Raw genomic sequence first — 25152 nt, forward strand, 5'->3', positions numbered from 1 at the left:
AAAAAAAAAGTGTCAATTTCAAAATAGTATTACCTTGCTGAAAATCATCATAGAGAGTGCAGAACCAAAAGTTATTTAAGGCCAATCAACTAAACTTTTTATTCTATTATTGGTTTAATCGTTAAGTCGTGTCTGACTATTGACACCCCATGCACTGTAGCCCGCCAGGCTCCTCTGTCCATGGGATTCTCCAGGCAAGAATACTGGAGTGAGTTGCCATTTCCTTCTCCATTTCTATTATTGGCATCCCATAATTATCACACGGCATTCTTTGGACTATCTTCAGACTGTCTACTATCACCCTATGGGTACAAAGAATTTGAATTTCTGCCAAATTTTTAAGGCAGCAGTCCAGAGGATACTAAGTACAAACAACTCTACCCCAATAACCTTTAAACCTAGAAGCGGAACGAGGCAGCATAACGTCATGTTTAACATTTTCAATCACAGGTTAAGAAGACACCACAGCAGCCAACTGAAATCCAATACAGAAGAGGACCTTGTGACAGACTAATGACACCAAGGGGGAAAACAATTCAGCACACGGCAAAAACAGTGACTTTGACTTTCTTTTTCTGCTTAAGCATATTGATTATATTATTATTGTTAGTTATACATTTAACCATCTTGATAAATTAAAGACTCTTTATTCTTCGTTTTGAGCAAGAAATTGACCAGTGGAAATATAAGCATGCTGCTGCTGCTAAGTTGCTTCAGTCGTGTCCGACTCTGTGCGACCCCACAGACAGCAGCCCATCAGGCTCCCCGTCCCTGGGATTCTCCAGGCAAGAACACTGGAGTGGGTTGCCATTTCCTTCTCCATTGCATGAAAGTGAAAAGTGAAAGTGAAGTCGCTCAGTCATGTCCAACTCTTAGCGACCCCATGGATTGCAGCCTACCAGGCTCCTCCATCCATGGGATTTTCCAGGCAAGAGTACTGGAGTCGGGTGCCATTGCCTTCTCCAAATATAAGCATATCACTTATTAATATCAGATTTTTTTAGTACACAAGGAGATTTTTTTTTTCCTCTTTAAAACAATTGTAAAGCATTAAAAAAAAAAAAACCAGCCAAGGGGAGGAGGAGGAGGACTGAACTTGCCAGATACTATGACATATCATCAGCCCTTAATAATTAAAACAGTAGGGTCCTGGTGGTGCATTAACTGAGAGACCAACCAGTGGAGCAGAACACATTCTCAAAACAGACCAAAATACATGTGGAACCTTATATGATAAAAGTGGTTATCTCAAATCACCGAGGAAAAGATGCACTTTTAAAAATGGTGCTCAGCCCACGGATTAGACATTTGAGAAAGGATAAAAGTAGATCCATACTTCACATTATACATAAGAATAAGCTGCAGGATGGGGTGGGGAGGGAGGTTCAGGATGGGGAGATACATGTGCACTCATACGGAAGAAAAAAATTAAAAGAAGAAAAAGCTCCAAATGGATTAAGAATTGAACCACTAAAAAATATGAACCTATGCAAGAACTAAAAGAAAACATAGCTTAATTCCTCTTTAACCTGGTGTAGAGAAAGACTTTCTATCACTCAAAATCTTGATGTAACAGGAGGAAAGACTGATCATTTTTACTGCATTAAGAAAATAAAAAAGATTTTAAAACTTCTACATTAAAAGAAACACCAAGAAAAAGTAAAAAGACAACTCACAGACTAGAGGGAATTATTTGTAACTTTTATCATAGCTAAAACTGTACTATAGTATAATACAAAGAACTTTGAAACTTTAAAGGGGAAAGATTAAATCCAACAGAAGATGGTGCAAAAGAGTTGAACAGACAATTCACAAAAGGTATAAAAATGCCCTTATATAAATGAAAAGACTTCAATTTCACTCATGATAAAGTAAGAACCTGTGCATCAATGCTGATGTAAACACATAAGAAGGAAAAACTCTTCTTGTAGGAGAAACCATCAATGTATACAGAGGCACTGATGAAGTTAGGGAAATCACCATTTTAACAACCACCATAACAACTGAGGCAAATATTAAATACTGAAGCCAGTGAGTAAATGGGATAGTTACAAAGCCTCAAAATATCTACCTAAAAGATTAACTAAAAAAGCAAAAACAGTAACTTCGCAGAGAAGAAATTGAGCAGATAACTCCTTAATAATTAACGTTAACACTGTCAGTGATAAACTAAGCTAATTACAGGACATGCTCATGATATGATACAGGGAACCCTTCAGGGTGGATCCCTGCCAAAGGTGCATAACCTGAATCTGATTGTGAGTAAATATCACAGAAACTCAAATTGCAGGACATTCTACAAGACGTCAGCCTATACTTCTCAAAAATGCCAATTCCATGAAATACAAGGGAAGACCAAGGATTTCCAGACTAAAAGGGATGGAAGACTGCTTGGTTCAACACATGAACTTGAATTTTCTTTCACTATAAAGTACATCATTAGGGTAATGGACTAAAACAAATATCAATAAGGTCTGTAATTGAGTAACAGTATTGCTTCAGTGTTAACTTCCTAATGCTGAGAACTATACTATGGTGACTTCTTTTGAAGTTCTTGCTTTTAGGATATTTACACTGAAGTATTTAAAGGGTAAAGGGACACCAGGTGTATAACATACTTTTCAGGGGGAAAAAATAGAGAGGAAAGGATAAAGTATGTATGATAAATGTTAACACTTGGAGAATGTAGGTGAAGGGTTTACATGACTGTTTTTCCTATTATTCCTGCAACTAATGTGAGAATTTCTGAAAAAATTTAAAAATTATGCACTAAACAACACAGGCTAAATTTCAACATTTTACAGCTTTTTCCAGTGTGGGGTTATTTACAACCACTGTTTTTCTTTCTAGCACTTTGAAGTTAAAGTCTAGCTTTGAGTTTGTCTTCTCACCAGAGGGGGAAAAAATATCTCTTCTATTACAGATGGGGTAGCACTTACAAAATAGTAACACAGTAACTCACAAAATTAAGTTTGTAAGTTAAATTTGTCAGTAAAGCTTCTCACTTCAATTACTATAGAAGGGCTCATCATTTGACATGACTGAAATTTAGCACTTGATCACTTAATCTACCAGCTTGATGTTATTTCTTTAATAACTTGGTTTTACTAAATATTTCTAAAACCTTCCATTTAGTTTTTAAAAAAACAACAAATCCTATTTTGCAAGTTTGCAAAACACCTAACTGCATCTGATGATTATACTAAAGGTAAAATGGCATACACAGTTTGGAAACACACAAACTACACGCGAAAATACTCAACTACTGGAAGCAGAAGTACTCACAACTATTTGAGAATAACCTCCTACCACAAGAGCCAGAGAGCTTGGGGCAGTCTTTACAGAGCAAAGAGGGAGTTAGTTAAGGCACTTTTGAATGAACTGCAAGGTACCCAAAGGTCTAAGACTAATTTGGAGTTTTGACTTCACACAGCAACTCATATCAAGTGGTTATTAAAACTGTGTTTCTTTGTAAAAAATATGGCCTTGCAAAAGATGCTGAAAGCCACATGAGAGATTTACAAATTAATTTAAATAGAAGAATCACAAGGGAAAGCATTTACATTTTTCAGTGTGACTTAATTGCATTTTTTAAATTAATTATTTATTTTACTTTACAATATTGTATTGTTTTTGCCATACATTGACTTGAATCCGCCATGAGTGTACATGTGTTCCCCATCCTGAACCTCCCACCCACCTCCCACCCCATCCCATCCCTCTGGGTCATCCCAGTGCACCAGCCTCGAGCACCCTGTATCATGCATCAAACCTGGACTGGCAATTCAGTTCACATATGATATTTTACATGTTTCAATGCCATTCTTCCATATCATCTCACCCTCACTCTCTCCCACAGAGTCCAACTTAATTGCATTTTATTAACATTAAATGTCTATGTCACCATGATATCTCACAATGTTATCACACACAGAAAAATCCTAGTACCAAAGTTTTAATTGCTAGCTCAGATCCACAGTCACAATTTTGTCTATCTGAATTCAGAATTATTCCATTTTTATCTATCTGAAATTATCTATATTCAATAGCCAATAAGTGAAAGGCTTCATCTTAGTTTATATTTTTCAAACACTCAAGAAAACATAATTAAATCACAATACTTTATAAAAGTTGCATAAATTTCCATGTAACTGAATCTATTTTTAGCAGTTTTAAGCATATAAACTTTCAATAATAGCAACAAAAAGTATTTACTGAATTCATAGTTGTTAGACTGACTAGTAAATATCTTACCAGTATTAACTCATTTAAACTTCTAATAACCACATGAAGTTACAATTATTATTACCATTTTAAGGTGAGGACACTAAGGCACAAACAGGTTAAAGAAACTTGACCAGCAAATAAATAATAGACACAGGAATCAAGTCCAAGCAGTGTGTCACCAAAATCCAGGCCAAGAAACCTCTCCAAGAGAAAAAGAACGCCTTTTTAAAAAACCACTGCTTTCATTGAGTTGCATAAATTATGTGGTCTTTGGTCTTATGCTATAGTAATCTTCAGAAGGATGACTGGGTGGATGGATGGATGAATGGATGATCTGCGGTCCGGATAATGCTATCAATACATTTAAACTGCTCTACTATTTTGCTGTTCAACACCAGACAAACAATAAAACAAATAAAACACGCACTTTTCAAAAAAATAAAATAAAATAAAACAACGAACAAACAGAACACTAAGATAAAAAAAATCAGAAAATTGGCCAGAAAAGGATAGGTCTAAGTCAGCATTGCCTTTTTTTAAAAAAGTCTCATAAATCATCTAAAATAAAGCTTTTGCCTTCTATTTATTTGCAGAGTACTGCAAAAGTACAAAACTAACACAACTCCATCTAGCAAAATTTAACAAAACTCAGAGGAAAAACAATACATGCTTAACAGGGGTAAATATTTCTCCTGAAAACTATAGCAAAATAAATAATAATAATAACAGATAATACCTAACTGCTAAAAGGGACTTTAAGACATTATTTCCAACTAAAATTAGAAATGTTTCTGCTCTAAATAAATAATACATAAAGCCAAAGTCAACATCTGTCAATTATTTCACATATTCCTCCAGTTCCATCTTCAGGAATACTCTGTTCTCTAACGCAGAGAGGACCACACTTCTTTTCTCAACAAAAAAGTAGAATATCTAATAGCAAACAAGTGCTTGTTCTTTGGGGCTTCCCTGGTGGCTCAGATGGTAAAGCGTCTGCCTGCAATGCATGAGACCCGGGTTCGATTCCTGGGTCGGGAAGATCCCCTGGAGAAGGAAATGGCAATCCACTCCAACACTCTTGCCTGGAAAATCCCATGGATGGAGGAGCCTGATAGGCTACAGTCCATGGGGTCGCAAAGAGTCGGACACGACTGAGGGACTTCACTTCACTCACTAATGGTAAGTCTAATTAAACTAATGGTTTAATAAGGAAGTTGAGATGTGCTTTATTCATCAAGTTTCAGCAAAATCAAAATATAAATCAAACTTTTCCCCTTCATGATCAGTAAGGTAGAAGATTATTTTCCTGGTCTTTTAAAAAAACACTTGACCATGAAGAACCAGAAGAGCTATAAGGTACAGTTTAATCTATGTCAATGTACCCACCACTCCCACCCCAGGACAACACCATATATTATCATATCAAAGGACGCCCTCAAGTAACAGTCCAGAGCAGCTGAAGAGAATGCACTTTAAAATTATAATTGTTTTAAATTCTGTGTATGGTCAAGAGGAAAATAAATTACCTGTATACCAGGGTGGTCAGAGATCAGAGCCCCTTCCTTGTTGTAGGTATAAACTACAAAATCTTTGGGTAAAAGGTCTCTGCAGGAAGAATAAAACATACCATATAAGATTATTTTATCTCTTTACAGCTAAGAACACAACTTTTATAAGACATTATTCCTAGTAGAGATGAGCAGGAATAAAAACATTCACCTGATAAATTGTTGTTTAAAGAAGGAGCTGCCATAAAACATAAAGCCCATGAATGCACTTGCATCTGAAATCGTGTACATTCCAATCAGAAAGAAATGTTTGAGTTGTGCATCTGTTCTCATGGTCATAAAACACTGGTTGCAAAAAACATTTGTAATGTCCTTAAAGTTTTCTGATTCGTCTCATAGGAAAAGTATAAATTTGGTTACATGGTACATCATATTTCCAGAAGAAAATAAATTATTTTACCCTCTTTTAAATGTCCTGCATAAAGAAGCAGCACTCATTGCCTTTAATCTCTAAGTACAGGGGCAAAATTTCTGTCCATTATTTAAAGAAGCAATTATTGCTGATCCTTGAATCTTCCTCCCATGTTAAGGGAGATCCACAGTGTAAACCACACGTGCAAAAACAGGGTTAGCTTTATTACAAAAAAAAAAATCCAATGACACTTGTTGAAGACAGTAAGGTCGACTTTATTATTGGTATTAAGTATAGGGACCACCTCAAAGACATTTTACAGCGGGGTGGGGAGAAAGAGCAGGCTCAACTGCAAATACAGCATGGGCAAGTGGGATTTTTTAGCCAAGGAGCACAGTGGGGATCAGTGGATGGAAAACTCCTAAGAGGAAACATCAGGGGTGAGGAGCATTCTGGCTAAACCAACCTAACGGATTCTTGCTGAAGACAAGCCAGGGTAACCAGACATCACTGGGCGGGGAAGTGGGGTGGAAGATAAAGAACTTGATCAGACACCAGAGTGATCAGATATGGAGGGAGAGGGGAAATTCTTTCTAAAACTAGATTTTACAATAAACCACACTGATAGGCCTTAGAGAAGGTTCTGAAACCTGACTGAAGTTTGATCAAGCAAAAAATCTTTGTCAGTCTCCTCTCTTGTTTAAGGAAAGAAATGATATTCTTCTTTCCTCTGAATAACACAAGCCAATTTCCTCATTCAGTTGTCTTTTGTTGATTACAGACCAGCTGAATCATCTGTTGGAACTTGGTAGAAGGGGATATTTACTGGGTGGAGCTAGCAGTCAGGCAGTTAATGAGGGGAGTTGTTATGAAAATAAAAGAAAAACAAAGCTGAATGGTTAGAAACCAAGTTTCTGAGCTCAGTTGGCAGCCATCAAGATTTTTTTTAAACTTGAGCTTAGGGCATCTTCGAGCTTCCCTGGTGACTCAGATGGTAAAGCATCTGCCTGCAGTGCGGGAGACCCAGGTTCAATCCCTGGGTTGGGAAGATCTCCTGGAGAAGGAAATGGCAACCCACTCCAGCACTCTTGCCTGGAGAATCCCATGGACAGAGGAGCCTGATGGGCCACAGTCCATGAGGTCACAAAGAGTCGGACACGACTGAGCGACCTCACTTTCACTTTCTTTAGGGCATCTTCAGTTGGTACAGTGAAAGCAGCACTGGCCACCTGACAAATTGTCCTGGTTTGAATGTCACTGGTGACAGCATCAGGTATTCTGATGAACTTCCTGAGAGGCCCACACCACAGAAGGCATAAAGATTGCCTACACGTGATCTGTTGAAACAGCCTTTTTTTGAAGGCTCCATCAATCTTCCAGCTGCAGCTTAGAGTTTCAAGAAAAGGGCGATTTTAGTTCTCAATGACTCCAAGTCAGAAAGGATAAAAATTGGAAATGATAACTTAGAGGGTTATAGCCAGATACTGAAGGAAACTAGAAGAATTCGGGATTTGGTAAAGCTGGCAAAATATGCAAGATGAAAGTAGCAATGGTTCACTACAGGTTTCCATTGAAACAAACAAAAAAACCCCACATTCTTTCTATAGTCACCCCCATTTCTGTGAAAGATAAAGTAAGACTAATTTGTTTGCACATAAGTCTGGTCTCATTAAATCTGGCCTAGTTATTCATATAAGTACAGTAAAAACAGTGATTGACCATATAGTATTTCATTTGAATTTGCTTTGCTAGAGCATTTCAGAAGGAACCAACAACTCTTACAGCTAGGAGGCTAAGTCAAGAACTTGCCACCAGATATGCCTACAATATCTATATATTTGGGTAAACTTTCTTATTGAGGTCCCCCAAATATCCTGAGGTTCCTGGCCCTGCCACAAGTGATCTTCCTTACTCACCTGTAAGGCAGGAAATCCTGTAAGCCAGAACAAGCCAGTTTTTCCAAGGGGAGCTGCATAAACAATTACCTTCTTAAAGTCAACCTTAGTTCCTTAAAGCTATCTAGTCATATCTGATTCAACACACATCATTCCCAAATACGACATTGTAATCAAAGCCTTGGTAATAAAACCAACAAGGGCAGATTTTTAACTGACTTATGCAAATAACTTATACTGCTATGAAAAATAAGATGCATTAACATATTAAATAAGCCTTATTAGTTCAGTATCCCTTTTTGTAAGGAGAGAGACAAATCCTTTGAGATTTTCCAAGATGCATTTGAGAAATCTCAAAGTTAGTTTGAGGTCAAAAAGACTCCAACTAGAACTTGATTTGTGGAAACTGTCAAACATGCCAAAAGGTTTCAACATTTGACTAAACTGGACCACAAGTGTCACTGTGAAACAACACTTAACTGTCCATTTAGCCAAAGTCACAATTAAAAAATTTCAAAGACAAACACAGGAAGCTATATAGTTATTTAGAAAAAAAAAAACTCTTAGTTCTCTTAATACTGAGAAGATTTGGTTTTCTCACATAATCAAAGACCTGATAAACACATGTCACATAGGAAATTATCTTAAAACACATCTTATCTTCTCAAGCTATGTACTTAAACGTAAAGAGAAACAACTAAACCAATAATCTAAGAAAACCCTGTTTTAACAGAAAAAGAAAACCAAATTCTGGTTTTGCATCAATGTACTATTAATACTAGGCAAATTAAACAAACAAACAAACCAAAAAACCTTACAAATAAATCCATCCAACAATAGCCAATTTTGACCACACAAGGAAAGATTCTTTTTCCAAGGTCCCTTTTCCATAAATTTTTTTATATCACTCAGTTTTTGTTCCACATTTTTCCTCTTTGTCATTCTGGAACAACCATTTATTCTACTTTGGGACAAAATTATTCTTTTTCCCTTAGTAAAACATATTTTTTATATCCTTCCTTATCAAAAATACACCTTATTTTCCTTGCATATAGTTCGTTTTCTTTACTTTTATTATTTCTAATAGCTTCATTTACATATGTTGATTAGATTTTAGTCATTAGTAATCCTAATTTTCAGTAAAAGCTAAAAAGCAGGCAACTGCAAACTGTCTGCTACATGCTATCATTCTGTAGAAAATTTATGAATACATTATTTCATAATTTCTTGAGATGTATCTTTTTCATAGTATAATTTCTCATGCTTATCAACAGACACAAATACATTAGCTTCTCTATACCACATAAAAACAAGATGCCAAAGTAAATAAAATTAAATTTCTCTTCAGCAATTAATATTTCAATATTTTATCATATTTAGAAATTATCTAGTCAGTGATCATCCATCTTTAACTTAGTATAGCTTTTAGGTTTCAAGTTATGAAAAAAAATTTTTAAATCATTTTTAAGGAGACATAAAACTTAATTACCATTGAAAAGTTCACTTATTAACTTCTATGTCACTTACATCTCTTTATTTTATTTGTTCTGAACAATTATTCCTGAATGAGTCATGAAAATTTCATGAGCCAGTAATTAAACAAAACTAGCTAGCTTAAGTTTTTTTTCTTATTGACAAATCAGGCAAGTATCCAAAAATAAAAAAAATCACAAAAGCAAAAAAAAAAAAAATTATATATTTATGGTTCTTTCCCCTTTGTTTTTAGCTGCCATGCTTGACATCAAGCAATTCCTTTTTTTATTATACATCTTGTTCTTTGGGTCGATTTATAATTTATAATCTTAAACATCTGGTAGACATAACATAAGCTTATCTGAATAGTAAACAAAGGTAGAAAAAAATTGCATATCTGCATTACGTATTTAATACTGACAACTCTGAAGCTGTCAGAGTTTATCAACAATTGTATCTACACTATAAAAACCAGCTAAAAGATTATTCGAGATCATGTGAACTTAAAAAATAACTTGGGTTAGTGTCTGTATTCCCAAGAGTTTTAAGAAAATAATTTATGTAAGTGCTCATTCCACCTCTAAACCTATTTGAATTGGATATTTAAGGGATTTTATAAGTTAATGTGATTCATTTCCAGCAGGAATAAACTATTTCACATGTATACATACACATAGACATATATAAACATACAGACAGACACAAATAGAAAACATGGCTTTCATTTTAAAATTTTAGCCATGAGTTAGTAAAGCAGCAATATAATCTCAGTGGTTTATCACCATTTTGTATTTTCAACTGAATTGACTCTGGCAAATAAAACAAGTTAAGGTTACCTGCCTACCAGTATTTCTGGAGGAGATTTTTAAGATTTTCTTTCACCATGGTAAGTAATCTTCCTTTGCCGTGGTCTAATTTTTAGGCAGGTGACTGAGGAAACATCTAACTGCTTTCTGGATGTTTCCAAAACCCATGTAAGTCATACAACCTATTTCCATTTGCTCTTTTCAGACTCAAGTAGAGTTATTTTCAGAGCTACTTGAGTTTCGTGAGAGCCCCTGATGGAGGGCAAGGAACTAAAAATGAAAATGACTGTGGGAAGCTGAGGCGCTGCCGTGGAAGTTGAAAGTCTGAAGTCTGTCAGGGGTAGACAGAGGGATGTAGGAGGTGGGGGTTCGAAATGGGACATATCAAAGGATCTAGGGAATGGGGTGGTGGGGGAGACTGATGGTAGCAGAAAGAGGAAGGAGGAGCAGAAGCAACAAGGAGGAGCAGTCAATCCAGGAAGCTCTCAAGTTTCCCAAAGACACCAGCAAAGTTTCAAATTATGCTCAGCAAAACATGTTAAGAAGAAAGGAAGCAGACAGAGCTGGCATAGCAGAGTCAGCAGGATGGGAGAAGAGGTGGTTTAGTTGGCTGAGAAGTTCCAATGGGAGAAGCCAGATACAAGAAAGAGAAAAAAGAGACCTCACATAGAGCCAAGAGGAAGGGACTTTCAGCCCAGGGAGCCAGGGAGTAATCCCCAATCAGAACAAGGAGCCAAGGAAAGCTGCCAGCCCAGGAAGTACCTGTCGAAAGAAGCCTGGCACTCTGACCCAACTTCAGAGTATACACTCAAAACCTTAAGAATCAAGTCTGTCTTTACCAGTTTCGGTGGACATTTGTCTGGAGCAAAGGTTCAGGAATCAGACTCACCAAAGGATCCCCGATCAGTCAGGACTGAAGATGAGGGCTTTGAAGGTGTCCAGAGTGAGAGGTCAGGGGTCCAGTGATGAATCTGATCCTACCTGAGTCATGCCACCATGACTGTCAAAGAAAAAAATATTCCACGACACTTGTTAAAGATGGTGAAGCCAATCTTATTTAGGAGCTTGGCAGAAGTTATGGGGACCACTCTAATGGGATTTTATAGTGGGGGAGAGAGGTCACGCTCAACTCCAAGCATAGCATGGGCAGGTGGGAATTTGTACCCCATGAGCAAGGTGGGAGGTCAGTGGGTACAAAATTACTAAGATGAAACACCGGGGTGAAGGAGACTCTGGCTAAACCAATCAAAAGGATTCTTACTGAAGACAGACCATGGTGATCAGACATCACCTGGGAAGGATGGTAGAAGCTAAGGGTGGGGGGGTTCTTGCTAACCTCACTTGGCAGGGTTCTTGCTAAAACCAGATTACCTCCAACAAAGTGTACAGACGGGGCCCAGGAGAAGGTTCAGTAGCATGACCAAAGTTAGGTCAAGCAAAGGCTCTGCGTCCTTCGCAGCAGAATTGGAGCAGCGATATACTTATCTTCAGGGCTTATGGACAAGTCAGGGATGCAAGGTGCCAGCTAGTGGTTTATAATGCAACTCTTAAGGCTCTAAGTCTCCAGGCGTCTATAGACTGTTTTAAGAGATGGAAAGATGGATGGTTGGCATGCCGTTTAATCAGTTACACAGCCTGACTTTAGCCACGTGACCAGTATGGTATAAAACAACCCCCTTGGTAAACACATGCCTGGGCTACCCTGAAAAGGTGACGATTCACTCATATCTCAGTGATGTGTAATCTGAAGCCACGTGCACATCTGTACAACTGAGAAAGGATCCCGAGGGACTCCATTTGGAAGTTCTTAAACCTTCGATGATTTCCTCTGCTGTCTTCGTCCTGAGTCCTTTCCCCTTTACCTTTATGAAAGTCTCCTTGAGTGAGCTCGGGAGAGCCTGTGGAGTCCTGAGTCGTTTCAGTTATTCAACCACGTTCAATCGCTGCCCCGTCTCTCCTCTCTCCCCAACATATACACACTCTTTGCTCCCTCTGGTGGTGAATTTAAAAAGAATAAACTGAAGAGGGTACTTGGCCTTGCTCTGCCCTTCTTCCTCCTTAGAAGTCACTGCCTGCCAGTGGGAACAAACTCCACCATGCTCCTCTAGGACAAGGACTGCCATGGTGCACAGCGCTGACGTGAGTGGCTGAATCTGCCTAATCCAGGGTTCAGGACTCACAGGTCCCTTGGGCTCTCATTCTCTGGTAAATCCCCTAACCCAGCCTTCATCAACCATGAGAGGGATATTTTAACCTTCTATCTAACTCACTCCTTTATTTTATCTTTAAATTTTTTCAGCACAGGGAGAGAAGAGGTGTGCTATCTTCTGCCACACAACCCCCCAGTCCCAGCCAAATACCCCAACGTAAGTAATTATGTACATCCCCCTGTAAGGAGGCTTCATTGTTTTCACCAAGAGATTCGTGGTCCAAAACAAGGTAGGCCCTGGGAGGAAAAAAGTAAGCACTCAAACATACTCACTTCTTCACTCAGAGCCATAATAGGCTATCTACCCTAACTCTTTCTCACTAGTGATCATTAGCTTTGATGACTGCTTCTCAAAGACATTCAAAGACCTGGCAACTCTCAACAAATGCCTGAAAGAGTACCATTTGCCCCCCAATTCAAGAGGCATAGGAATGTAGACACAACATCACACACACACATATACATCACTAGATATCAGGTCAAATGACTAGGATGTGTGCCCCTTTTACAAACTATGTGATGCTGAGTAAATCAAGTGAACTTCCTGAACCTTAGCATTCTGAGTCTGAAGCAAGGACCACAAGACTCCTCTATTATCAAATTGATATGATAGTCTAATAAATGACATACAGTTGAGGAAAATACTTTATAAGCTGAAACTAGGAGAATATAAGAAACTGTTATTATGTTGAAATCGTTTTAATTTCCATTTCCTATAGAAAGAGTAGAAAATATTTATATCTATTAAAAATTCTTGTACACAGTGACATCATTACATTGGAGACAAGCTGGACCTCAGAAGTTCTGAGAAAATTAATAAGTAATACAATAAAAAGTACCGGGTACAGTGCCCAGGACACAAAGCGCCTCTCTGTCCGAAAGAATCTGTCGCAGTGCCTAAAGCCCTGCCAGAGAGATCTCACTCTCTTCAGCTCAGCATTCTCTTCTAAGATAAAAAGTGTTATTCAAACTTGAGGGTCAGTAAAAAATCGCCCAGGATGGAAGCTTGTTAAAACACAGATAGCTGTGACACCTCCCCAAATTCTGCTTCATTCCAGGGGTGGACCTGAGAATTTGCATTTCTAGAAAACTCCCAGGAGCTGCTGCTACTGGTTCTGGGAGACATCTCTGAGCAGCACTTTACATCCCGTCAATCACACCTCCATGTAAATGGGTCTATTAGGCTGCTTTTTTCTGAAATCTCTCAAGAAAAGATACTGGAAGTTTAGCTTCATAAGAAAAGGAAGACAGGGAAGGATGGGCCACAAGACAGTGGTTGGCTCAGCACAGTCAGAAGCATAGAATTTCAAAAAAGCAACAGAGGTACACAGATTACCTAGGCAGGATCAGGTGAAAATATGCCAAAACTAAAAAGGAGGGCGAGAGACCACTCTTATGGACTGAATGCTTGTGGCCCCTCCAAAATTCCTATGCTGAAGCTTTAACCTTCAGTGTGGCTATACTTGGAGATGGGGCCCACTAAGGAAATTATGGTTAAATGAGGTGATAAGGGTGGGGCCCTAAGCCAATGGGATTAGTGTCCTCATAAGAAGAAACACCAGAGAGCTCGCTCCTCCATCTACCCCGCTTCTGTACACAAGCCAAGGAGAGATCACGTGAGTGCCAGCCAGAAGGGTCTGCACCCCAAGAAGAGAGTCCTCACCAGACATTAATGCTGGCACCTTGATCTCAGATTTCCAATCCTGGGAGAAAATAAGTGTCTGTTATTGAAGTCTGTAGTATTTCACTGTGGCACCTCTAGCAGACAGATAAAGCTACTAAAGACTTCTTTACCACCTGCTCAGTGGTTTGTTGGGCCAGTCATGATTTTAAAGTTTTCTTAAGTACAAGCTTCTCTTCCTTTATTTTAGATTTATTTTCCTTTGCTTAAGTGTCAGTGGAAATGCAAAATTGTAGGGATTTTTCCATACTTCTACTCTTATTAGTCTCACCTTCTTAACAACCTACTAAGCAATATCTAACTAGAAAAGAAACCCATATAGTATTGAAAAAAGAAAAAAAATTACCAAAAAGGCAAAGTAAATAAAATTTCTTACTTATTCCTTTCCAAGTGAATTATATGCTCTTTTCCTTCAGCTTGAATGACATAAGATACCTAAATGCACAAAGGAGAAAAGAACAATAAAACACTATCTTCTAAATAACTTTGCAACAACAGGTATTTAGGTATTTAAAGGACACTAGAAATTCCATCCTGAATGAAAATAATTTGGTACTGACTGGAACTCCTTTATGAAACAACCTGAAATATGCCCATAAATAATAAAAATGGACTCTGATCACCCCTATCTTCTTTTAATAACCTATAGTGGAAAACGACCCACATGTTTATCTAAAGTCTTCTTCAATTCATTTACAATTGCAATTGTGCTATAACTTCAGGGATTATTTTTAATAAATCCATTCCTGTATTACCTATAGTAAAAAGTAATTCTTCCTTTTGTTTAAATCTAATGAACCTCTTAGTTTCAGAAGATTATCCCTTGTTCTGGGTATCTGAAAGCTAGATGAAATTAATACACTTTTATGACTTTACATCTTCACAGGACTTAACACATTTCATCGGTTCTAAACCTACTTTCCCCCCCCTCACATCTCTGTGAACATCTCTGAAATTGGGACACATCGTACACAGGCAAAGTAGTCTAACTAGCAGCAGTCTGTTTCTTTCTTAATTACCGGCACGTTAAATAACAGTGTACCTCATGAAGACTGTGTCTCAGAATCAAAGAACTGAGATAAGTCAACTTGCATATCCTCTGTTTGTGGGAGCCTCTTCTCTACCTTAAACATTAAAATAACTTCCCCAGTGACTTACCGTTTCATTAGCCAGAAGCACTTAATGTGATCTCTAGAAACTTAATTCTAATAAAAAAGACAATCATGGAGGGACTCAATGAACAATAATATTATCAGAAGTGTCCTTATTATTAGAATTAAGTAATAATTAAATAATAAGTGCTTATTATTCTCCCTACTGCTTCTGGACTCCAAGTGAACACTTTGCCAAGAAACAGCAGGATCCACTTTCCTCAGGCACTTCAGCATCTGATTCCTAAGGCTGAGACCGGATCCACGTCCTAGGGTTCTACTTCCAAATTCTGCGTGGGGACCTCCATCTCCAGAGGCAACAAAAACACCAATCTCCTTGCACAGTTTTGGCATGTGTCTTTCTATTCCTTTCTGCTCTTGGGCAAATACAGGATATAAAAACACCACTGTCATCTCCCCTGAGAAGAATTCTGAGAATTTATGATAGTACATTCTTCCCCCAAATAGCTGCCTGCGTTGCTCATTCCCTTCCTTCTGGTCTTTGTTCTCCTACAGAGTCACCTTCTTAGGAAGGTCTTCCCGGGCTGTCCTATTAAAAAACACAAACCCTCCTACCCTTCACCCCCAGTTCCAATACTCCCCAGTTCCTTGCTGCTTTAATGCTCCCCACAATGATTATTACCATCTTGCGTGTGTGCTAAGTTGCTTCAGTCGTGTCCGACTCCATGCAACCCTATAGACTGCAGCCTGCCAAGCTCCTCTGTCCATGGGATTCTCCAGGCAAGAATACTGGAGTGGGTTGCCATTTCCTCCTCCAGGGGATCTTCCTGACCCAGGGCTCAAACTCACATCTCTCATGTCTAACCTGCACTGGCAGATGGGCTCTTTACCATCTTAAGTAATCTCTATTATTAATCTTACAATTATATTACCTATTTGTCTCTGTCTCTCCTCCCATGAGAATGGAAGCTCCACAGGGACATAATTCTGTCTGTTTCGTTCACATCATATCCCTAGGGCTTAAATGGTGCTTCCACCTCTTTCCCGATTATTTATCAGGGTACATATGGGACATTCACTACAATCCCAAGTATCTATGAGTGCAAAGCTGATGAAGATCATCAGAGACAGGATGAAGCAGAAAAACACTGTCCCTATGCTACTAAGTGAAGGGGGAAAATAACAATGAAAACACAAATTGATAAAGGCAAAACAAAATTAAAGAGGAGAATGTCCAGTTCAAAACAAAGCAAGGAAAAATTATAAACCGTTCCACTGGAAGGAGATCTTAGAGTTATATACTCCTTACTTATAAAGAAGTAAATGAAGACGAATGATCTACCCAATCCATGGTAATGCCCAGAGGGAGGGTAACTCTGAAAGTTCCTGATGTTAACTCCAGTGTACTCTTCACTCTGCCTAGTCCCTAAACAATGTACGACCTATCTCATAGCTAGAAATACTTTGTCAATTTAGAGGTAGTATGCTAAACTCTTTATCCTCATCACTTGTTACTGGTAAATCATAATAAAGTTAAATTATATTTCGATGAAGTTGAAAGGTTTGCAAAATCAGTTGATATCCAAATACATTATTTCTGAACTTTACAATAACAGAAAAATAGTATTGAAAAATAATTTTTGTGCACTGTTAGTATAGTATGTTTCTTCCGATATGGCAATAAAACTCACTTTTGCAAACATACCCAGATATAAAAATACATACATATAACACACATTCTCCAGTGTCAGTGAAGATTCAGCATACAGTACTCTACCTGTCATACACTAAGAGAGAGGTGAACTCTTGTTGTAAGAAGAACACTGTAACCATCACCAGTCAGGTAACGGTCAGAGGTCTATGTAACCAGCATCCTATACTGGTCACAGACTTTTATTTAACTGACTATTTCACCCACTTATGTTTCAAGCTGATTATTTTGTCTTTAAAAAAAAAAAAAACAAGCTACTAAGAATCAGTATGTCACTTTTACTAGAATAATGTCCAATGGACACAAGTGCCATAAGCATGGGTCAACATTACTCACTGAACCAATCAGTGATGAAAATAACATTATTGTCTTAAAATGAGTGAAACTGAAATACATACATATTTCTCAAGAGATAACTTACCTGCTCTGAGAAGGGCCTAGGGGCTTCTCTTCGTTCTCGAGTTAATTTCCAAGGAGTTATAATTTCATAAGAAGAGAGATGGGAGGTCTGTTGAAAGCCTACAGAATAAGGAACAACAAACATTACATAACAATTGAACCTGAAAAACTACATTCCCCCTAAAATACAATGGAAATCAAAAGCCAAATATTCAAAAAAAAGAGCTGAGTGTTCAATTCATAGAAAAATCATCTGACATTCTCACATTAAAATAGGTATAGTTTTAGAACTTCTCTGGTGGTCCAGTGGTTAAGACTCTATCTGACAATGCAGGGGGTGTCGGTTTGATCCCTGGTCAGGGAATTAAGATTCCACATGCCATGCAGCACAACCAAAAGATAAGAAAATAACAAATTAGTAATAAAAAATAAAATATTCAGTTTTATATAAAGTTTTATAGGAAAATAGCAAAATAGCAATATACCAGATAGTATAAAGGGGAAGAAATGTATTTCTTAAAAACAAGGATGTTAGCCTTTATCCAAACAGTATATTCACAGCAATCATTTTCAAATAATTTTTTAGCTATAAATCCTAACCCTCTGTCTTAAAAGAAATCTTAAGATATAAACAAAAGGAAAAAAAAAATGCTAACATGGGGAAATGGAGTGAAGGCTCTGTTCACTTCTCTCTCATTTCCTACCTTCACCCAACATGAATGTCATCCTGAGATGGTATGGGGATGCCTACAAAATGGTCAAGGACGGTAAAAGGAAAAAGTTACTTTTAATGCCTGATGTATTAACTCTAATAAGTAAATTGCTAACAATGTAGCAATTATCTCCAATGAAATTACTGCTATTAATCTGTTCTAAAAACTTGAATAGTTAAAATGTATAAAAAATGAAGAACTCAGAACCATCATACAAGACTTTCTCCCAATTCCAACCCGTACAGCTCATCACAGAGTGGAATCACAGCTGAACCGGCTGAACTGGGTCTGGCTTCTAAAATCATCACTTGAAAGGGGAGAGAGGTAAACTAGGAGTGCGGAGCTCACAGATACACACCACTGTATGTAAAACAGATAGCAACAAGGAACGACTGAAAAGAATCTGAAAAAGAATGAATATACATGCGTATATATATATATATATATATAACTGAATCACTTTGCTGTACACCTGAAACACATACAACATTGTGAATCAACCATACTCCAATAAAAGCTAAAAAAATAAAAATAAAATAAAGGACCTTATGTTACTGTATAGCACATGGAACTAAATTCAATATCTTATAATAATCTATAATAGAAAATAATCTGAATATATATAACTGAATCACTTTGCTGGAAATAACACAGTATTGTAAGTCACCTATACTTCAATTTTAAAAAGTAAGATCTACCTAGAAGAATAAAAATGAAAATAAATAAGTAAATAAAACAATGAGCACAAAGTCATCTTGTTTCATTGTCACTGAAGTAATCAAGCAGGATTCATGTATAAATGCAAAATTTTATTGTTAGGATCCTATTTGGTACTTTTAAAATTACCAAAGGTATTAAATAATCATGTATTATTTGAAAAATAACATAACTATAAAAAAATAAAGTCATCACTTAAGCAAAATTTGGACATAATTAAAACAGGCCATATAAATCCCTTAGGGAGACACACCCCCATGCTGGCATCTGATACAGTCTCATTTTAACACTGCATAGATATGTGAAAATCTTGAGGAATTAGTGTTAATTTTTTAAAGTGTAATAAGCCTACTGTGGGTAAGGTTTTCTTTAAAAGTCCTGATGTCATAGAGATTCATTCTAAATATTCAAGGGCAAGATGACATGACATCCAGGATTTTCATCCAAATAATTCAGTGTGTGTTTGAAGGATCAGACACATATGAAATTATATTAAAATCTGGATTATATTTAATTATATTAAAATCTAGGTACACAGGAGTTTGTTACTTTTTTTTTTCCTTTTGGCTGCGGCATGCGGGAATCTTTGTTCCCTGACCAGGAATCAAACCTGCGCCCCCTGCAGTGGAAGTGCAGAGCCTGAACCACTGGACCACCAGGAACGTCCCTTTTTTTCTTTCTTTTTCCTTTTTATTACTCTTCTCTCTACTGTTGTGTATGTTTAAATTTCTTATAGTAAAATAATATTTTTAAAAGTAATAATCTATAGGGAGTAGAAGGAGGGGAGAGACTTTTATTTTTACCTTCACTTCATAAACTCTGTATTATTTATAATCTCTATGAAATGTTAAAAATACAACACGTATCCTATATATGAAACCACAGTGCATGCTAAGTTGCTTCAGTCATGTCCAATTCTGTGTGACCCTATGAACTGTAGCCCACAAGGCTCCTCTGTCCATGGGATTTCCCAGGCAAGAATACTGGAGTGAGTTGCCATGCCCTCTTCCAGGGGATCTTCCCCATCCAGAGATGGAACCCATGTCTCTTTTGCCTCCTATACTGGCAGCTGGGTTCTTTACCACTAGCACCACCTGGGAAGCCCTGAGACCATGATGCTGATGGTTTAATTGCTCAGTCGTGTCCAACTCTTGTGACCACATGGACTGCAGCCCTCCAGGCTCCTCTGTCCATGGGATTTTCCAGGCAAGAATATCAGAATGGACTGCCATTTCCTTTCCCATATATGAGACCATAAGGTGTGTCATAAACAAACATGTATCATAAGTAAACATACCAAGCTTGTTTAAAGCAGTTACCACGATGGAATAGAACTACACAGTAATGAGATAAGGACTCAGACTTTTATTTCCTGCACTCAAGCCTGACTGTATTGTTTGAATTTGTTTTTATAATGAGTATTCTGAAACCCCAAATTACTGCTGAAATTAAAAGGGGAGGAAAAAAGGTGTTTGTTCAACTTAAAAAAAAAAAGCATAAACTACTTAAAGTACTGATTATCTAGAATCTCAGCACCTAATTTCTACCCATCAGTCTCATTAACTTCACATCTAGATTATGACACCTTCTACTCCCACTCACCTTCTTTCCATCCAAACTCTTAACAGTCATTCATTCCTTAACTGCCTTACGTCCCTCAGAGGTCTCAGATGCAGATTAAAATGAAGTCTAACCTTCCACAAAACACCACTGTGCAATAAAATGTCTATAATCTTGTCTAGTTTAAAATTTTTAAAGATACAATGTAAACAGGAAAATATAACTTATTTCAATTCAATGTTCAATACAACATGTCACACTAACAGTTTTCAAACTCTTTACTCTGTTTGGCATAATAGCAACAAAATGGGGCTTCACATCATCACATAAAAATACTAGAAATGGACTCCAATACTCACAAAAGCAATCAGGGGCTGATTGACATAAGGCATCCTTATGATACGCTATGACAAAATATCCCTCAGATATTTGGAGTTGTCAGTTGCGAGCCATCTCAAAAGAAATTCATGGCCTTAACAGATGCAGGTTTCAAAGCACTAAGTAAAAATATCCTTAATCCTAAATTAACTGAGATATAGAACTATTTCCTCGCCCAAAATAAACCTTTCAAGGGCCTTCAGTTTTCTCAAACTCCCTTAATACTTTTGTTCTAGATCATGGTCATTTGTTCAACTACTAGGTCACTCTAGAAGTAATGATAGGAATAAAATGCTTTCCATGGGTAACAGATGAGAAGCTGTGTGTGATGAAAAGTCAATCATTCTGTGCATTTATATGCATTTCCTGAGATTCTATAAACATTTAAAAATAAAAGATTTTTTAAGTAAACCATTACAGGCAAGGATATAAATGTTAGTAGGCTCAGGCAACTGTTACGCTAGGAGCTAAACCATATGCAACTCAACTGAAATTTCTTTGTTACAACTCAGAAACAAACATCACAGAGAAAAAGAAATACCTCAGAAAAGATAACTACAAATGAGCAGGCACATATCTAAACAGCTCTCACACTGAAACCTGTAAAGGTCAGGACTAATTTCCAACCAGGACTGAAGCTATGGATTTTTTTTTACCAAGATTGTTAGCAAAGAATGAAAATCCAATAAAGGAATATGACACATCCTTTCCTTCCATACATTTTCAACCACAATTCTTGTTTTGGATAAGAAAGCAAAATTAATCATTTATCTTTTAAAGGCTTTCACAACTACATCAGACCAAAATAACTTCTACACATAAGAGCTATTATTCTGTTACTGACTTCTAGGTTTTAAAATCCAAAGATCCACTTTCTGAGTGTCTTAGGAGTTCAAAACATCATAAGAAATGCACATATTATGGTTATGTCATTCAAAAATAAATATACACTAGTTGTATGAAAACCCTCCTTCCCATATTTTTTCAACACTCCTTTATCACTAGTCTTGGCTTATTTATATTCTTTTTCCCGTTCATACCTTGCATACATTGTCCCCAAATTCCTTTTATTTTTCAGTCTTTAATTAGTAGCCCTTTCTCATGGGAATCAAAAGACCAAGTTTCCCATATCACTGTCAAGGACGTGCATCCACATTATTTGTACTACAAAGCTTCAGCCTCAGCACTATTGACATTTGGGGCCAGAAAACTCTTTGCTGTGGGTGTCTTGCTGGCCAAAGCAGGGTGATGAGGACCTCTACCCACCCTATCCAGAAGCTCCACTGGTGTGACAACTAGAAAATATCCTCCAGATGCCTTGTAGGGAGCAAAATCACCCCCCCCAAAAAAAAACCACTGGTAGAATGGTAACCCACTCCAGCATTCTTGCCCGGAGAATCCCAGGGACAGAGGAGCCTGGTGGGTTGCCAGCTATGGGGTCGCACAGAGTCGGACACGACTGAAGCGACTTAGCAGCTGCAGACAGTTCACAATGCAAAGTAAAATCTTAATACAATCAGCTCAAATGTGACAGAATTTGATGCTTATGTGACCTTGTGTATAACGTGACAAAAGTCACATTACTAGGAAACATGGGCTGGAGATAAGAGTTGAAACAGGAAACTTAAAACGTCCTATACTTAGTAAAAGAAAAAGGTGTGAGTTAGTAGCACTTTTTTCTTCCGCTAACTCCTTAGATTTTTTATGTATTGTGTTTTGGAGGAAGTCTGACATGTTGTATAACAGTACCTGTGAAACTGAGTCCCCTTACTGAGTTTATGATTAATCTCTCTATTCCAAACTCTATCCCCTTTCTTGTCCCCTCTGACCTTAGTCCTACACTAACTGAACACATCAACCAGAGTCAGGTGATTAAGTCTGCGGTTGCCGATAACATCGTTGAGATGATGAAACTGCTGTTGTAGATACTATCTATCATTCCTGTATAAACTCAGATCATTTCTCCAGGGCAGGATGAGCTCACCAGGCCTCCTGCCATGGACCACCTGGCCAGCGAATCATAAACCAGACACATTCTGACTCCCAGAACTGCGATTACAAAATGTCAGAAAATGACACAGGATAGCAGATGGAACAGTGTTATGTGGCAGCCTGGATGGGAGGGGAGTTTGGGGGAGAGTTGTTGTTGCTGTTGTTCCTGGATGGGAGGGGAGTTTAGGGGAGAGTTGTTGTTGTTGTTCTTGGATGGGAGGGGAGTTTGGGGGAGAGTTGTTGTTGTTGTTCCTGGATGGGAGGGGAGTTTGGGGGAGAATTGTCGTTGTTGTTGCTGTTTAGTCGCTAAGTCATGTCTGACTCTTTTGCAACCCCATGGACTGTAGCCCACCAGGCTCCTCAATCCATGGCATTCTCCAGGCAAGAATACTGGAGTGGATTGCCATTTCCTTCTCCAGGGCATCTTTGCAACCCCGGGGACTGAACCCATGTCTCCTGCATTGGCAGGCAGATTCTTTACCACTGAACCACCCAGGAAGCCCAGGAAGAGAATGGATACATGAATCCATATAGCTGAACCCTTTCACTGCCCACCTGAAACTGTCAAAACATTGTTAATAGGTTATACCCCCAATAAAAAATTTAAAGGTTTTAAGAAAAGAAATGCTAGAAGATGATGATAAATTCCAGCATTTTTGCTCTTCTCCTTGAAAAAAAACAGAAAAGCCAAGCTGAAGTGGATCTGAGACTTGTCTCCCACTCAGTACAACAAATCCTGACTTGACTGCAAACACCTGCTGTCACAGTTTGGCTTTCTGTGCCCCGGGCACTGAAGTCCTTCCTCCGTTAAGACTGTAGACAGAAATAAGTTAAAAGAATTCTACCGAAATGCAAAGCAAACAAATGTGAATGAACCCTCAGCCAAGGACTTTCTCTTTTCCTTCCCAACTACTATGTCAACAAAGAGTGACCCTTAAGTATTTTCACTACAGAAAATAAACCTGGGTTCAACATACAGGCTGAAGATAATTCTGTTGTCTGAAGTATTTCTTGAAGAGAACCTAATTAGATTCAGCAATCACTGTGATTCTGAGCCATGTATTTTCATTCCATTTACAAGGTCAATGCCAAATGAACATATACATTAATAGCTATCTTCAAACATAATCATAATTTCCACTGCTGTGTCCTATATTCTGACATTTTTTGCATTATCACCTTTTGTTTTACATTTACTTATTTTTACATTTAAAAACAAACAGGGCTTTTGTCATTGTTTGTGTGTAAGCAGTCCTTCGGGAAAAACACCATTTATAAGATTTAATACCACAGAGGATTTAAATTCCTCTCCCAAGAAATTTAGGTTTCTTGAAACAAAGGGCAGTACATTATTCATCCTGTTTCCTGCACTAGTGCAATAGACATTCAATAAATATACTGAGTAAATGACCTCTTTTGATCTTTACAGCTTATACATAGAGCTTATAATTGCAAATTTTCATGCACTACCTAAAATAAGCTTTATTTTTTATGATTAGCATCTTTCATAGCAATTTCCCACAAAGCCTCATGCCCACATATTTGTCCATGTTAATGCAATGCTATATTTCACTGTACAATAAGTCCCCTACATACAAACCTAGAAGTTGCAAACTTTCAAAGATGCAAACGTGTCCATGTATGCCAGCTGTTGTACTGCACTACTATACTTTTTAAGGTACTGTACTGTAAGATTTCAAATGTTTTTATTTTTGCTTGTTTTTTATGTATATTTGTGTGAAAAGTTTTCTAAGCCTATTACAGTACAGTATCATACAGTTGATTGTGTTAGTTGGGTACCTAGTTTAACTTTGTTGGACTTAGGAAGGCACTCTCAGGACAGAACTCATTTGCATGAAGAGAACTTATTGTATTGATACATTATACACTTCATACACTGCTTACCCTCCCCACTTAAGCAGCTGAGGTGGGAGCTTCTATTCATAACAAGATTCCAACCTATCAAAGGAAGTGGAATGGGCTCTCTAGGGCTCTACTTGTATGAGAGTTCTTAGGAACTACTAAAGGAAAGGGTGGGGAGGATCCTTTCTAGAATAAGTTAAACCATTAAAAAAAAAAAAATCTCATGAAAAAAGAAAACGTCAAAGAGAAAGAAGCATTTCCCATGTATGGGAATGGGTTTTGTCCTACAGGATGACAAATGTGCAGACTACATCATGAGAAACGCTGGGCTGGAAGAAGCACAAGCTGGAATCAAGAATGCCAGGAGAAATATCAATAACCTCAGATATGCAGATGACACCACCCTTATGGCAGAAAGTGAAGAGGAACTCAAAAGCCTCTTGATGAAAGTGAAAGAGAGTGAAAAAGTTGGCTTAAAGCTCAACATTCAGAAAAC

General features: G+C 37.7%; 1 protein-coding gene across 1 annotated transcript in view; it reads right to left on the reverse strand.

Annotated features, from left to right (window-relative positions):
* The window catches only part of ADAM9 (ADAM metallopeptidase domain 9), a 92986-nt gene that overhangs the window by 63036 nt on the left and 4798 nt on the right, over positions 1 to 25152 (reverse strand). The window contains exons 2-4 of the mRNA XM_010838755.1: positions 17456 to 17553; positions 14588 to 14646; positions 5754 to 5832 (exon numbers count right to left, since the gene is read on the reverse strand). Coding sequence (XP_010837057.1) covers positions 5754 to 5832; positions 14588 to 14646; positions 17456 to 17553 — 236 coding nt within the window. The remainder of the gene's footprint in view (positions 1 to 5753; positions 5833 to 14587; positions 14647 to 17455; positions 17554 to 25152) is intronic.

Source organism: Bison bison, unplaced genomic scaffold (genome assembly GCF_000754665.1).
Source record: "Bison bison bison isolate TAMUID 2011002044 unplaced genomic scaffold, Bison_UMD1.0 scf7180017864105, whole genome shotgun sequence".
In the NCBI taxonomy this organism is placed as follows: domain Eukaryota; kingdom Metazoa; phylum Chordata; class Mammalia; order Artiodactyla; family Bovidae; genus Bison; species Bison bison.